The sequence below is a fragment of the Tupaia chinensis genome, unplaced genomic scaffold, assembly GCF_000334495.1.
Source record: "Tupaia chinensis unplaced genomic scaffold, TupChi_1.0 Scaffold145820_1, whole genome shotgun sequence".
In the NCBI taxonomy this organism is placed as follows: Eukaryota; Metazoa; Chordata; class Mammalia; order Scandentia; family Tupaiidae; genus Tupaia; species Tupaia belangeri.
Window position 1 is genome coordinate 25,340 of NW_006205678.1, and position 14,265 is coordinate 39,604.

At 37.8% G+C, this 14,265-nt stretch overlaps 1 protein-coding gene across 1 annotated transcript in view; it reads left to right on the top strand.

Annotated features, from left to right (window-relative positions):
* The window catches only part of LOC102471006 (complement factor H-related protein 5), a 35,899-nt gene extending 25,285 nt beyond the window's left edge, over positions 1-10,614 (top strand). The window contains exons 12-14 of the mRNA XM_014584186.2: positions 6,464-6,646; positions 9,314-9,493; positions 10,225-10,614. Of these exons, the coding sequence (XP_014439672.1) occupies positions 6,464-6,646; positions 9,314-9,493; positions 10,225-10,427 (566 nt within the window). The 3' untranslated portion in view covers positions 10,428-10,614. The remainder of the gene's footprint in view (positions 1-6,463; positions 6,647-9,313; positions 9,494-10,224) is intronic.
* Positions 10,615-14,265: the final 3,651 nt, after the last annotated feature.

The window sequence follows — 14,265 nt, forward strand, 5'->3', positions numbered from 1 at the left end:
TGCTGAAGTGGAATACTTTGTGTATGTTGAATCATCATATATTCCAGAGATAAATCTCACCAAGTCATGGCATCTCTTCCTTGTCATAAGATGTTGAATTTAGTTTGCTCATATTTTGTTGAGCATTTTTACATCTGTATTTATCAAGCATATGAACCTGTAGTTTTCTTTACCTTTGTGTCCTTTTCAGGTTTTGGGTCGGGGTGAGAATGGACCCAAAAAAAGAGATGGGTGAGCCAGAAGGCAGCATAGTGTTTAAGGCATTGGCCTCCCACATGGCAAACTGTGATTTGAATCCTGGACCCAGTGACTTGGAACTCATGCCAGGCACATGTGTGTTCATGCCCAAAATCCTGAGAGCAGAATTTAGTATTGTGGTGTGGCTATCTCCTTTGGGTGGGTTATTTCTCACTTTCTGTATCTTTCACTCTTTCTCTGCCTCTCCAACATGCAAAAATCTCTCTAAAACAATAAAAATAAAAGAGAGAGAGAGAGGTTAGCCCACACATCTTCCTGTGCTTGTGAACTATTTTGCTGATTCACTGGTGTGAGGATTTCTTTTGATAGCTTTATAGAAAAGATCAATGAAGATAACCTCAAAGAATTTGTTATGTGGAATCTTCACCAACCCAGTAAGAACTCAGGACTCTAAGGGTCCCATAGCAAGATCCAGCTCACTCCTCTGCAACACTGGAGGCTTTGAGCAAACTTCAGCTGGTTAACACCTGATGGATAGGCTTGCCAAAGGTTGCAGCCTTGGGAACTGGACATTTGTGGTCTCCATGACGAACACGAATCCTAGCTTTGTTGAGTCGTGTATTCTAGTCTGCACATTTTATTCGGCCGCGAGGGGTGCTGTGGAGTGCAGAGTTGGTACTACCAACAGTGGATCCTCAGAAGACAGCACATCACATCAGACCACTTTTCCCTCCACAGCTCCTGAATGCACTTATATACACCCATCTTGGCTTAGATGGTTACTACCAGAAAGAAAGCAAAGAACCTTTCTCCCATAATTCCTTTAAGCTTCTCCGATTGTCAATTTTACTGATCTTTTCAAAAAACAACTCAGTTTTCGGGCGTGGTGGCGCCTGCCCTATGGCAAAAAACAACTCAGTTTTGTTGATTTTTTTTCTGTTGCTTTCCAGTCTCTATATTGTTCATTTTCACTTTTTATCTTTGTTATATTCTTTTTTCCTTTCTTTCCTTTCTTGTTTTGACCTGTCTACTTTTGGTATCAAAGTGACAGTGCCTTTAAAAAATACAACAAACAAACAAACATTAAAAGTAGGGATCAGCAGTTGGCGTGATGGCTATGTCACTGAACTCCCATGTAGTCCACCATGGTTCAAGTCCCAGACCCAGTGGCTTAAACTCACACTGGGCGCGTGTGCATGCATGCCCAAGATTCCATGAGGCGAATGGAGGAGAAGGGATTTTCGGCATGGTCATTCCCCCAGAAGATGATTTCACACTTTCTGTCTCCCTGTCTCTCTGTCTTTCTGGAAAGCACACACACCTTACAGCAAAATCCTCTAAAAAAAAAAAAAAAAAAAGAAAAGAAAAGAAAAGAAAGAAAAAGAATTAGAGAAGGTTTCTTTGGAAATTTAGAAATAGTTTGAGAAAAATGGATATTAATTCTTCTCTACCAGTTTTGTGGAATATGGTAATGAAGCCATCAGACCTGGACTTTGTTTTATTGGAAGAATATTATTACTGATTCATTTTTATTGTTTGCTATTGATCTATTCAGGCTTTATATTTCTTACTGGTTTAATTCTGATATAGTCTATGTGTCCAGGAAATTGTTCATCTCTTCTAGGTTTTCCAGTTTGTGTTATTTCTGTTTTGTAGAAGCTCAGATACAAGTTAGCACTGTGGTCTTTTGTATCAAACTGATTATGTAACTAAAACCAGGCTGAGTGACCTATTGAACTTGTTGCTTCCTATTAATATATCCCTAAACAGTGTAGGAAAACCACTAATGGTAGCTTTGGGAGAGTTTCAAACGTGAACTGGCACAATAAAAATCACTTGTGAATATATCTAATGTTGTGTTATCTAAACGTCTTATTCAAATTGAGTATTTACTAAAGGTAGTTCTTGGTCAGGCTAATCAGCTTCCATCGACATACCTTGTGAAGGTTTCAATTCAGTCTCATTAAAATGGATCATGGATTTCTCCAAAAATAATCCCAATAATCAGTTTTAATTTATTCTTGCTATTAAGAGTATTTGATTTGGTTAAAACGTTTGACCAGCAGGTGCTGGTGTGGTCGAAGAGGTGGGTCCCACATAACTGGCACCACAGTTTGAGTCCAGGACCTGGCTGGCTAGGAGGCACAATGGGTGTGTGGGTTTTGTGTCCAAAATCTTGAGAGGAGAATGGCAGAATGGGGATTATAATTCTTGGAGGGTGATTTTTTCACTTTCTTTTCTGTCTCTCTGGCAAGTGCATGCCCCCATGACAAAAATTTAAAATAAATTGAGTAATTTAATTAACTATGTTTTTAAAAACATCATAAAGGTAGGAAATAATTAAGATAGGTTTCGATAAATTAGGCAAGATTGTTTAAAGAGAGAGTCAATTTAAAGAACTGTAAAGGAGGATCGGTAGATGGCATAGCAGTTATGTCACTGGATTCCCTCATAGTTGAGAGTGGTTCAAGACCCGGTAGTTTCCCAACACCATTCGTGGAAGAGGCTATAATTTCCCCTTGTATATGTTCAGATCCTTGTCAGAGATCAGTTGGCCATATACACATAAGATTATTTGTGGCCTCTACACTGTTCCCTTGGTCTTTTCACCTGACTTTTTGTTTTGTTGTTGAAGCAAAGAAACACAACTGATTGTAATGTTGATTTATTTTGCAAATTTATAGAATTTCTTAGTTTTAATAGTTTTTTAAAATTAATCTTTAGGGATTTCTACATGTACAAATACGGTGTCTGAGAAGAGAGATCATTTTTCATCTGGTTTTCTGATTTGGATGCATTTCATTTTCATATTTAATTGCTTCAAGCTAGGAATTCTAGTGCTTTTTTGAATAGAAGTGGTAAAACTAGGTATCCTTGCATGATTTCTGATCTCAGAGCCAAAGTTGTCTATTTTTTTGCTTTTGAATATGATAAAAGTTGTGGGATTTTTATAGATGAACTTTATTATGTTGCATTAATGTATGCCTATTTCTAATTTCTTGAGTGTTTTCATTATGAAAATGTGTTGAAATTTGTCAAACGCTTTTGCTGCATCTATTGAGATAACCATATGGTTTTATCCTCCTGCTGAAATGAAGTGGAATACTTTGTGTATGTTGAATCATCATATATTCCAGAGATAAATCTCACCAAGTCATGGCATCTCTTCCTTGTCATAAGATGTTGAATTTAGTTTGCTCATATTTTGTTGAGCATTTTTACATCTGTATTTATCAAGCATATGAACCTGTAGTTTTCTTTACCTTTGTGTCCTTTTCAGGTTTTGGGTCGGGGTGAGAATGGACCCAAAAAAAGAGATGGGTGAGCCAGAAGGCAGCATAGTGTTTAAGGCATTGGCCTCCCACATGGCAAACTGTGATTTGAATCCTGGACCCAGTGACTTGGAACTCATGCCAGGCACATGTGTGTTCATGCCCAAAATCCTGAGAGCAGAATTTAGTATTGTGGTGTGGCTATCTCCTTTGGGTGGGTTATTTCTCACTTTCTGTATCTTTCACTCTTTCTCTGCCTCTCCAACATGCAAAAATCTCTCTAAAACAATAAAAATAAAAGAGAGAGAGAGAGGTTAGCCCACACATCTTCCTGTGCTTGTGAACTATTTTGCTGATTCACTGGTGTGAGGATTTCTTTTGATAGCTTTATAGAAAAGATCAATGAAGATAACCTCAAAGAATTTGTTATGTGGAATCTTCACCAACCCAGTAAGAACTCAGGACTCTAAGGGTCCCATAGCAAGATCCAGCTCACTCCTCTGCAACACTGGAGGCTTTGAGCAAACTTCAGCTGGTTAACACCTGATGGATAGGCTTGCCAAAGGTTGCAGCCTTGGGAACTGGACATTTGTGGTCTCCATGACGAACACGAATTCTAACTTTGTTGAGTCTTGTATTCTAGTCTGCACATTTTATTCGGCCGCGAGGGGTGCTGTGGAGTGCAGAGTTGGTACTACCAACAGTGGATCCTCAGAAGACAGCACATCACATCAGACCACTTTTCCCTCCACAGCTCCTGAATGCACTTATATACACCCATCTTGGCTTAGATGGTTACTACCAGAAAGAAAGCAAAGAACCTTTCTCCCATAATTCCTTTAAGCTTCTCCGATTGTCAATTTTACTGATCTTTTCAAAAAACAACTGTTTTCGGGTGTGGTGGCGCCCGCCCTATGGCAAAAAACAACTCAGTTTTCGGGCGTGGTGGCGCCTGCCCTATGGCAAAAAACAACTCAGTTTTGTTGATTTTTTTTCTGTTGCTTTCCAGTCTCTATATTGTTCATTTTCACTTTTTATCTTTGTTATATTCTTTTTTCCTTTCTTTCCTTTCTTGTTTTGACCTGTCTACTTTTGGTATCAAAGTGACAGTGCCTTTAAAAAATACAACAAACAAACAAACATTAAAAGTAGGGATCAGCAGTTGGCGTGATGGCTATGTCACTGAACTCCCATGTAGTCCACCATGGTTCAAGTCCCAGACCCAGTGGCTTAAACTCACACTGGGCGCGTGTGCATGCATGCCCAAGATTCCATGAGGCGAATGGAGGAGAAGGGATTTTCGGCATGGTCATTCCCCCAGAAGATGATTTCACACTTTCTGTCTCCCTGTCTCTCTGTCTTTCTGGAAAGCACACACACCTTACAGCAAAATCCTCTAAAAAAAAAAAAAAAAAAAAAAGAAAAGAAAAGAAAAGAAAGAAAAAGAATTAGAGAAGGTTTCTTTGGAAATTTAGAAATAGTTTGAGAAAAACGGATGTTAATTCTTCTCTACCAGTTTTGTGGAATATGGTAATGAAGCCATCAGACCTGGACTTTGTTTTATTGGAAGAATATTATTACTGATTCATTTTTATTGTTTGCTATTGATCTATTCAGGCTTTATATTTCTTACTGGTTTAATTCTGATATAGTCTATGTGTCCAGGAAATTGTTCATCTCTTCTAGGTTTTCCAGTTTGTGTTATTTCTGTTTTGTAGAAGCTCAGATACAAGTTAGCACTGTGGTCTTTTGTATCAAACTGATTATGTAACTAAAACCAGGCTGAGTGACCTATTGAACTTGTTGCTTCCTATTAATATATCCCTAAACAGTGTAGGAAAACCACTAATGGTAGCTTTGGGAGAGTTTCAAACGTGAACTGGCACAATAAAAATCACTTGTGAATATATCTAATGTTGTGTTATCTAAACGTCTTATTCAAATTGAGTATTTACTAAAGGTAGTTCTTGGTCAGGCTAATCAGCTTCCATCGACATACCTTGTGAAGGTTTCAATTCAGTCTCATTAAAATGGATCATGGATTTCTCCAAAAATAATCCCAATAATCAGTTTTAATTTATTCTTGCTATTAAGAGTATTTGATTTGGTTAAAACGTTTGACCAGCAGGTGCTGGTGTGGTCGAAGAGGTGGGTCCCACATAACTGGCACCACAGTTTGAGTCCAGGACCTGGCTGGCTAGGAGGCACAATGGGTGTGTGGGTTTTGTGTCCAAAATCTTGAGAGGAGAATGGCAGAATGGGGATTATAATTCTTGGAGGGTGATTTTTTCACTTTCTTTTCTCTGTCTCTCTGGCAAGTACTGGAGGGTGATTTTTTCACTTTCTTTTCTGTCTCTCTGGCAAGTGCATGCCCCCATGACAAAAATTTAAAATAAATTGAGTAATTTAATTAACTATGTTTTTAAAAACATCATAAAGGTAGGAAATAATTAAGATAGGTTTCGATAAATTAGGCAAGATTGTTTAAAGAGAGAGTCAATTTAAAGAACTGTAAAGGAGGATCGGTAGATGGCATAGCAGTTATGTCACTGGATTCCCACATAGTTGAGAGTGGTTCAAGACCGGACCAGGTGACTTGAAACTCACATCTGGCACATGTGTGCGTGTGCCCAAGATCCTGGCAGGAGAAGGGACTATGGCATAGCCATCCTTCCAGGGGGTGATTTCTCACTTTCCCTTACAATTTTTCTATCTCTGTCTCTCTTTGGTGAGCGTACATGCCCTAAGGCAAAAAATTCTAAAAAAGGAAAACAAAACTATAAGGGAAATGATGAAAATATAAACAAAAGATGATAATGTAATATGGTAAACAAGCAAACAAGTATAACAAAGGTAAACATAGAGCATAATTATTATACAATCATTCATTTATAGTAAACAGTTACTTGAGTTTTCTATTCATTGAAAATTAAACAGTTAATATTGTTAAATTATAATTTTTTAATCAAGAAATCTAATCCCAATTTTTTTAGAAGTACCAGTACAATTATGCCCACCTCCACCTCAGATTCCTAATGCTCAAGATATGAAAACTACAGTGAATTATCAGGATGGAGAGAAGGTGTCTGTTCTTTGCCAAGAAGGTTACCTAATTCAGGAAGCAGAAGAAGTGGTGTGCAAAGATGGGAAGTGGCAGTCGTTACCACGCTGTGCTGGTCAGTGTGCACAGTCGTCGTATAGCAAACGTTCTTTCTAATGGGATTGATACATCACCATGCTCTGTGTATATGAAAACACGAAGATCTTGTTCATGTCTATTATCTTTGTCTTGAAATCATAAGCTGCAATCTAGCCATATAAATCAATCACTCACCATTATTTTGCTTCTGTGAACAAAATACAGATAACAATTTGGGACTGCAATGTAAATACCATGTAAAATGTCTGTGTATTTTACTTCTCATGATTGAGAGAACATAAGTGAGGGAACATGGCACTAGAGGATGGTAGCTTAGTTGCTGAAGAGACATATACTTTTGCAGGTCTCTATTTTATTATTAAATATCTGTATTTCTCAGTCTTGTTTTTCTTTCTCTCCCGTTCTGGTGGGTGACATTTTTAAAGAATTTTAGCTTGATTTTTGTTTATTGTTTTCAAGTATGTCTCTACAGCTTCCTCTCCCCTTTTTAAGTTGTTGCTCTTGCTATCATAGCATATACGTATGCAACTTACTCTCTGCTGACATTGACATTCAGCCCTTCATTTAAATATGGAAACCTTATACCTTATTTTTATATAGGTTTCTTCATCCTACCCACATTTTTTTTTTTGTGAAAGGTTTTTTTTGTTTTTGTTTTTGTTTTTGTTTTGCTATAGGGTGTGTGCACTTGCCAGAAAGACAGAGAGAGTCAGAGACAGAAAGCAAGAAATCACCTAATCACCTCCTAGGAGAAATAGCGATGCCTTGATCCCTTCTCCTCCAGTCTCCTCTCAGGATCTTGGGCATGCATGCACCTGTGCCTGGCGTGAGTTTAAGCCACTGGGTCCAGGAATCAAACCGCAGTCAACTACATGGGAGTCCAGCAACATAGCCATTACGCCAACTGCTGGTCTCTATCCTCCCCACATTTTAAATATAAATGCCTTCATTATGTTCAGTACATATATTGAGCATCATATCAAATTACGTAATTTTTATTCAAACAGCAAACATAACTGAACAAATTAAGAAAAAGACAAGTGATGGGACCAGCATGTGAATCCTTGGTCCCCAGGAGGTACAGTATAGTTTCTGTCGAGCTGCTATCAAGATAGTTTTTCTTTTTTATGTTTTTCATTTATGTTTAAGTAGTTTTATTATGATGTGTACTGGCATCATTTCATTGGGCTTATCCTCTTTGGAGTTCACTCAGCTTCTTGAATATTTAGATGTGTTCCTTATAACCAGTGTGGTAAAACAGCCATTGTCTTTTCATTTATTTCAGCCCCATACTTTTTCTCTCTTTCTGGGTCTCCAATATTTCCTTTTATAGATTTTTAAAATTCAGTTCAATATTTTCGTTTTCAGTCTATTTTCACACTAAGTTATTTGTGTCGTCTATCTCTTTTTTTAAAGAATTATTTTATTTAACTTTATTTATTATTATTATTATTATCATTATTGCTTTCCAGTTTGATCAGAGAGATACAGAGAGAGATAAAGGAAGTGAGAAAGCAAGGTCTGAGACTTGAACCGTGGTCCGCCGTGTGAGAGTCCAGCCCCCTTAACCACCATGCCACTTGCCGGCCCCTGCGTTGTCTATCTTAAAGTTCATGAATTTGCTGTCCCTTCCAATCTATTATAAACCCAACATTGAGTTTTTTTCTGCTTTTAAAATTTGTTAGACTTTTCAGCTCCATACTTTCTATGGCGTTTTTAAAAATCACTGTTCAACATTGTGTCATCTCAGTGTTTTGATGATTGTCTTCTCAGATTTTCCTAATTCTTTTTTTTATAATTATTTATTAAATTTTATTTATTCATTCATTTATTTTAATTTGACCAGAGAGAGATACAGAGAGAGAGAGAGGGAAAGTGAGAAAGCAAGCTACCAGGTCCTGTACTTGAACTGCAGTTGGCTATGTGGGAGTGTCCAGCACCTTAACCACCTGCTGGTCCCCAAGATTTTCCTAATTCTTAATATCATGAGTGATCTTGATTTGCTCTGGACTTTGGGGTATTATAGTTTGAGATCCTGGATTTTTTATTTATTTATTTTTATTTAGCAGCTTTCGATTATGCCATGCCGAGTATCAGCCCAAATTCTACATGGACCTCCACTGACATCACAGGAGAGGGACAGTGTCTTCTTGGTCTAGGATTTTTAGTTAGACTCGGCAGAAGGAATACTTAGAAACATTTTATCCTCATCTTGTCCATTTCAGGAAGCTAACAATTCTCTTTTACTTTATAGAAATTTGTATTATTTTAATTTTATTCAAGGAGTGATATTTCTTTTGTAATAAGAATAAGAAATCTTAAAAATGATTAAAGACACAATAAACATCGCAGCATGTTACATATGAGAGTAAGGCATTTTCTGTTTGTCTTAACTATCTATCTCTTCAGCATTTATTCATTAAATGTTAATTTATTCACTGCTAAATACTGGAATACTACAAAATGGATACATTTGTTAATGCTTTACCTGTGTCTTTAGGGAGGTGGAAGGAAGAGCTTAAAATGGAACTCTCAGTGTATGTCGTTAAAATGTTCAAGAAATTATTTTTGTCACTGGAAATTGCACAAGTTTTGATATGATATGTACTATTGTACTTTAATTTTCCTTCTTATAACTGGTGCTTCTATTTTGTCTCTCAATAAATCAACTGATATCTCGTAGACTCAAGAAAATGTGGGCCTCCTCCACCTATCGACAATGGCGACATTACTTCATTTCTGATGAAAGAATACCCTCTTGGGTCATCAGTTGAGTATCAGTGCCAGTCCTTGTATGTACTTGAGGGTCCCAAAATAATAACCTGTGAAAAGGGAAAGTGGTCAGAACCACCAAAATGCTTAGGTAAGTACTTTAATACTTCACAGAACTTGGGAAAATCAGTGTAATGACTATGATGTTTACTAATTTACAACAGAATTTTCACAGATTAACACACAACCGTTCTGCTAAATACTTGACTTCCAAATATTAGAATGTTAGAAAATAAAGTTTTAAACATTATTTTTATATTTATGATTTACTTAAAAATATTTACCTTACAAATAATATTCTATATTATTATGGTATATGATATGGTGATTTGATTTATTTATAGTGAAATGATTAACACAATTAAATTAATGAACAATTCATCACCACCTATAGTTACCATTTTCTAAACGTGTCTGTGTCTATGAGTGGATTTATGTGTGTAAGTGTGGTGAGGACACTTCAAATCTGCTCTTTGACCAAATTTAAATTGAACAGTACAGTATATTGACCATAGTCCCTATATCGTACAATGGAATCTCAAGTCTTACAGATCCTGTAACTGACATTTTTACCCTTTACCAACATCTTAATCATACAAAAATGGTAGTGACAGGTTCTTAATATGATAATACGTGTTATGAATCTTTCAAGAAATGTAGTACTTCAATTTTATGTGTTTATTTCAAGTTTACCTGAATCTACATTATGCTTAAGGACTTTGGAAAAGTATTCCTAAACCATTATATAACATCTTACCTGAAAGTCTATGGAGTCTTGTAAACTACTTAATTGTTTTATGTTCATTGTTTTAATACTTTCAGGTGCATGTGTAATATCAGAACAGACCATGGAAAAATATAACATAACATTAAAATGGAAAAGAAACCGAAAGCTTTATGCCAAAACAGGAGACTTGGCTGAATTTACGTGTAAACATGGATATTATCCAACACATTCTCAATCCTTTCGAGTACTGTGTCAGAATGGGCAGATGGCATATCCCAGTTGTGGAAAAAGACCATGACTAAAAAGTATTATTATAATCGAACTGTGAAACGTCACACTAAATTTTTATTACTAATTCAGTTTCTCTCCACTTTGTCTTTTAAAGTATAGTTTAACTCATTTTTATTCATAAATAAGAATTTCTGTTGATTTGTGATGATACAGTTATTATCTCAGAGACAGAGGACTTGCTTCTTGAAAATATTGCATTAAAACTTCCAAACTAGGGAACCAGCAGTTAGCGTAATGGCTATGTCGCTGGACTCCCATGTAGTCGACCACGATTCATGTCCCGTACCCGGTGGCTTAAAACTCACGCCGGGCGCGTGTGCGTGTGTGCCCAAGATCCCAAGAGGAGAATGGAGGAGAAGGAATTGCGGCGTGACCATCCCCCCTGGGGGGTGATTTCTCGCTTTCTGTCTCTATGTCTCTCTCTGTCTGTCTGGCGAGTGCACGCGCCCTACAGTGAAAATCTCTCCAAAAAAAAAAAAAAAAAACTTGCAAACTAAAATGCTGTGTGTCTTATTTTTAAAAGATCAAGGGCAAGAAATTAGATACTATTACTGCAGTGCCTGTTTCTATCCACCCCATCCCAGGTCTTTCAAAGTTGTCAGGAAGTGTCTGAGGCTCCCTGATACTCTCCATTACATGGGAAATGAATGAGATATTGTTGTCTCTATCTCCAGAATTATATCACTTTGCAAACATGTAAAAAAACAGTCAGCACGTTAGTAATCAGGTATATATAATTAGTACTTGTTACTTATCTGTCATAAATAAATGTACCAAAATGATGAAATGTGTGCACTTCTACAAGATATCAACCTTGCACATTTATGAGTGCAAACAAAACATAAGGAGTAGTTAAAATGGAATTGTGTTTATAACCTTGTCTCATAGAGTTGGCCTACTGGGCCATTCCAGAGGGATGCACATCTCTCCACTTTCAGATCACTAGATTGGGGTAATAATTCCTAAATATACTCTGTTGATTCTGTTCATCAATAGCTAACCTACATTGTAAGCTTCAAGCAATGTATGAACTGACCAGACTCCTGTATTTGTGAAAGGAGTCTGCATTGATCGTTAGTGATTACAAATGCTTTGTTCCTATCGTATAAAACCTAACTCTATGCTTATGGCCACATAGACCATTCGGCATCCAGCCATCAGCAGAACGTTTTCCCCACCAGTGTAGGTAAACTTGTCTTCTCCTGCTGGAGTTGTGATGTGTTTTGGGGACATGTAAACAGTATGTGCAAGTCCTCTCAAACTGAGGCTTCCTCAGATCATCTGATGGGCAGAGTGACCGACACACATATGAAAGCAGATCTCCCTCTGCCTTTTGTGTATTTAAGTAAAGCGTCACTCCATCCAGTGCCTGGTGTGTTTCCCTTGACATCTGCTATAGCAAGTACAAAGGGCAGATGTGTAGAGCCCTCCCCTGAGATTGGCAGCTAGTACACGATGTCCCCTGGAAGATATAACTGGTGCCCAGTTCTCAGTTTAACAGAGTTACAGGATCCAAGCAAATTCAAAACCAAATAAGACCAAGTCTACTAGATTTGAAGGACTAAGAATGGTCTTCTGTACCTAGATGCCCTGTACTTGGGCCTCCTGGGGTGGTAGCTCAAAGTAGAACTTCTTGGTGTGCCAGAAGGATGACAGTCCCTATCAGCCTGGGAGGCCCTGTGTGCCCGAGGTTCTACATTATGTGGTTCTTCTCTTAAGACATTGCTGCCTTATTGTGTCTCTTTCAGTCCAGGCTGTAAGCATTTCTACTGGCATAACATTCTTGAAAGCACTGCCAGTCTCCCATGCATAAACAGGATCTTAGCTATCACACAGGAGGGTCCATCCCAGATCTTTCTGACTATCACATCCCTACTTCTGGCTTCTGTTTAGATGGATGACTGGAGCCACAGAAATACACCTAATTTTTATAGTAGCCACACCGTTGGCTCTGCCGTTGAGCACACCATCTTGGTAGACTAAGACCTTTCAGATCATCTAGTGCTGGTTTCTTTCTGAATAAGTTTATTCCACAATTTATCTCTTTATCTTGCATCTTATGACAAGCAATAAAAAGAAGTTCACAGATCATTACGGAATCTCCTTGGTTAAATATCTAAATCCACAACTAGGGTGGGTCATTTTATGCAACAACTTGGCTAGGTTATAATACCAAATCATTGTTCAAATACTAGGCTACATATTTCTGTGAAGATTTTTTTAGGCATTGCCAGGTGGCATGGTGGTTAAGGGTGATGGACTTCCACATGACTGACCTCAGTTCAAAACCCGGTCCTGGCAGCTTGCTTTATCAGTTTTCCTCTATCTCTCTCTCACTATATCCCTCGCTGGTCAAATTTAAAAAAATAAATAAATAAAGTTAAATAACTCCTTACAAAAAGGTTTTCAAATTATGATTAATATTTAAATCAGTAGATATGTAAAAATGCCCATAGTGGCATGAAGGTTAAGTTGCTGGACATTCCCACTTGGCTGACCAAGGTTCAAGTCCTGGACCTGGTGGCTTGCTTTCTTGTTTTCCCTCTCTCTCTCCCTGGTCAAATAAAAAAAGAAAAGAATAAATAAAATTAAAATAAATATTTTTTAAAAAAAGCAGAATACCTTCCATAATATGGGTGGGGCTCACTCAATTAGTTGAAGTTCTTAAAACGAGAAAGCTGATGTTCCACAAGGAAGAAAAAAACCGTGCGTCCAGATTGCTTTATTTTCTCAATGCTGTGGCATAAACGCTTCTCTGGAAACAGAATCTCAAGGATGAGTTTTCAGAATTGGTGCTGGGATTTGGGGAGTTTCTTCTCTAATATGATTTAGTTAGACGACACTGATGACTACGGCCACTCCTAAAGAACCACTGATGGTCTGTGGAGTGACCTCACAATAGAGGTACACAACAGCATCACTGGGTATTCCTGATCACATATTTTCCAGGAAAATATTTACTTAGGCATTTTTTCAGATCATCAAGTTTATATTTTTTTACATTTATCTATCTACTTCACTTGTGATTTCAATCTGCTGGATCTAGGACTTGAACCATGGTCAGCCATGTGGGAATCTGGTGCCTTACAACCGTACCACCTGTTGGACTAAAGTATAATTCTTTTTTTTTTTTTTTTTTTTAACACAGTTTTTTAACCAGAGGAGACATGCACTCTCCAGAGTGACAGAGAGAGAGAGAGACAGAGGGAGGGAGCACCTTCTCAAAAGGTGTGGTCACACAGCAATTCCTTCAACATTTCTCCAGCCCTTTGGAATGTGGGAGCATGAATATACATACCCAGTGTGATTTTCAAGCCACTGAGGCCATGAGGCCATGACTCAAAATGACTTTTTTGCAAGGGAAGATATGGCTCCCTCAATTACCAGGCTATGGGCCTGGCCTGTCAAGAATAATTTGATTGGCTGACTGTTCCTCACTTTGCAAGACAAATTGGAGAACAAAAAAGATTAGCTCAAAATAGAATTTCCCAGGACCAGCAGTTGGCGTAGTGACTATGTTGCTATACTCTTATGTAGTCGACCGTTGTTCGAGTTCTGGACCCAGTGGCTTTAACTCAGGCCGGGCACATGTGCATGCATGCCCAAGATCCTGAGAGGAGAATGGAGGAGAAGGGATTGCAACGTGGCCATTCCCTCCAGGGGGTGATTTCTCACTTTCTGTCTATCTTTGTCTCTCTGTTTTTCTGGTGAGCGCACACGCCCTATAGCAAAAACCTCCTCCCCCCCCAAAAAAAATCTATAAATAAAAAATCATTTCTCAGTTCAAATGCCACAAAAATAACCTGGAAGTTTCTATGTTTGCCCTGAAAGAAAAGTCTCCTTTT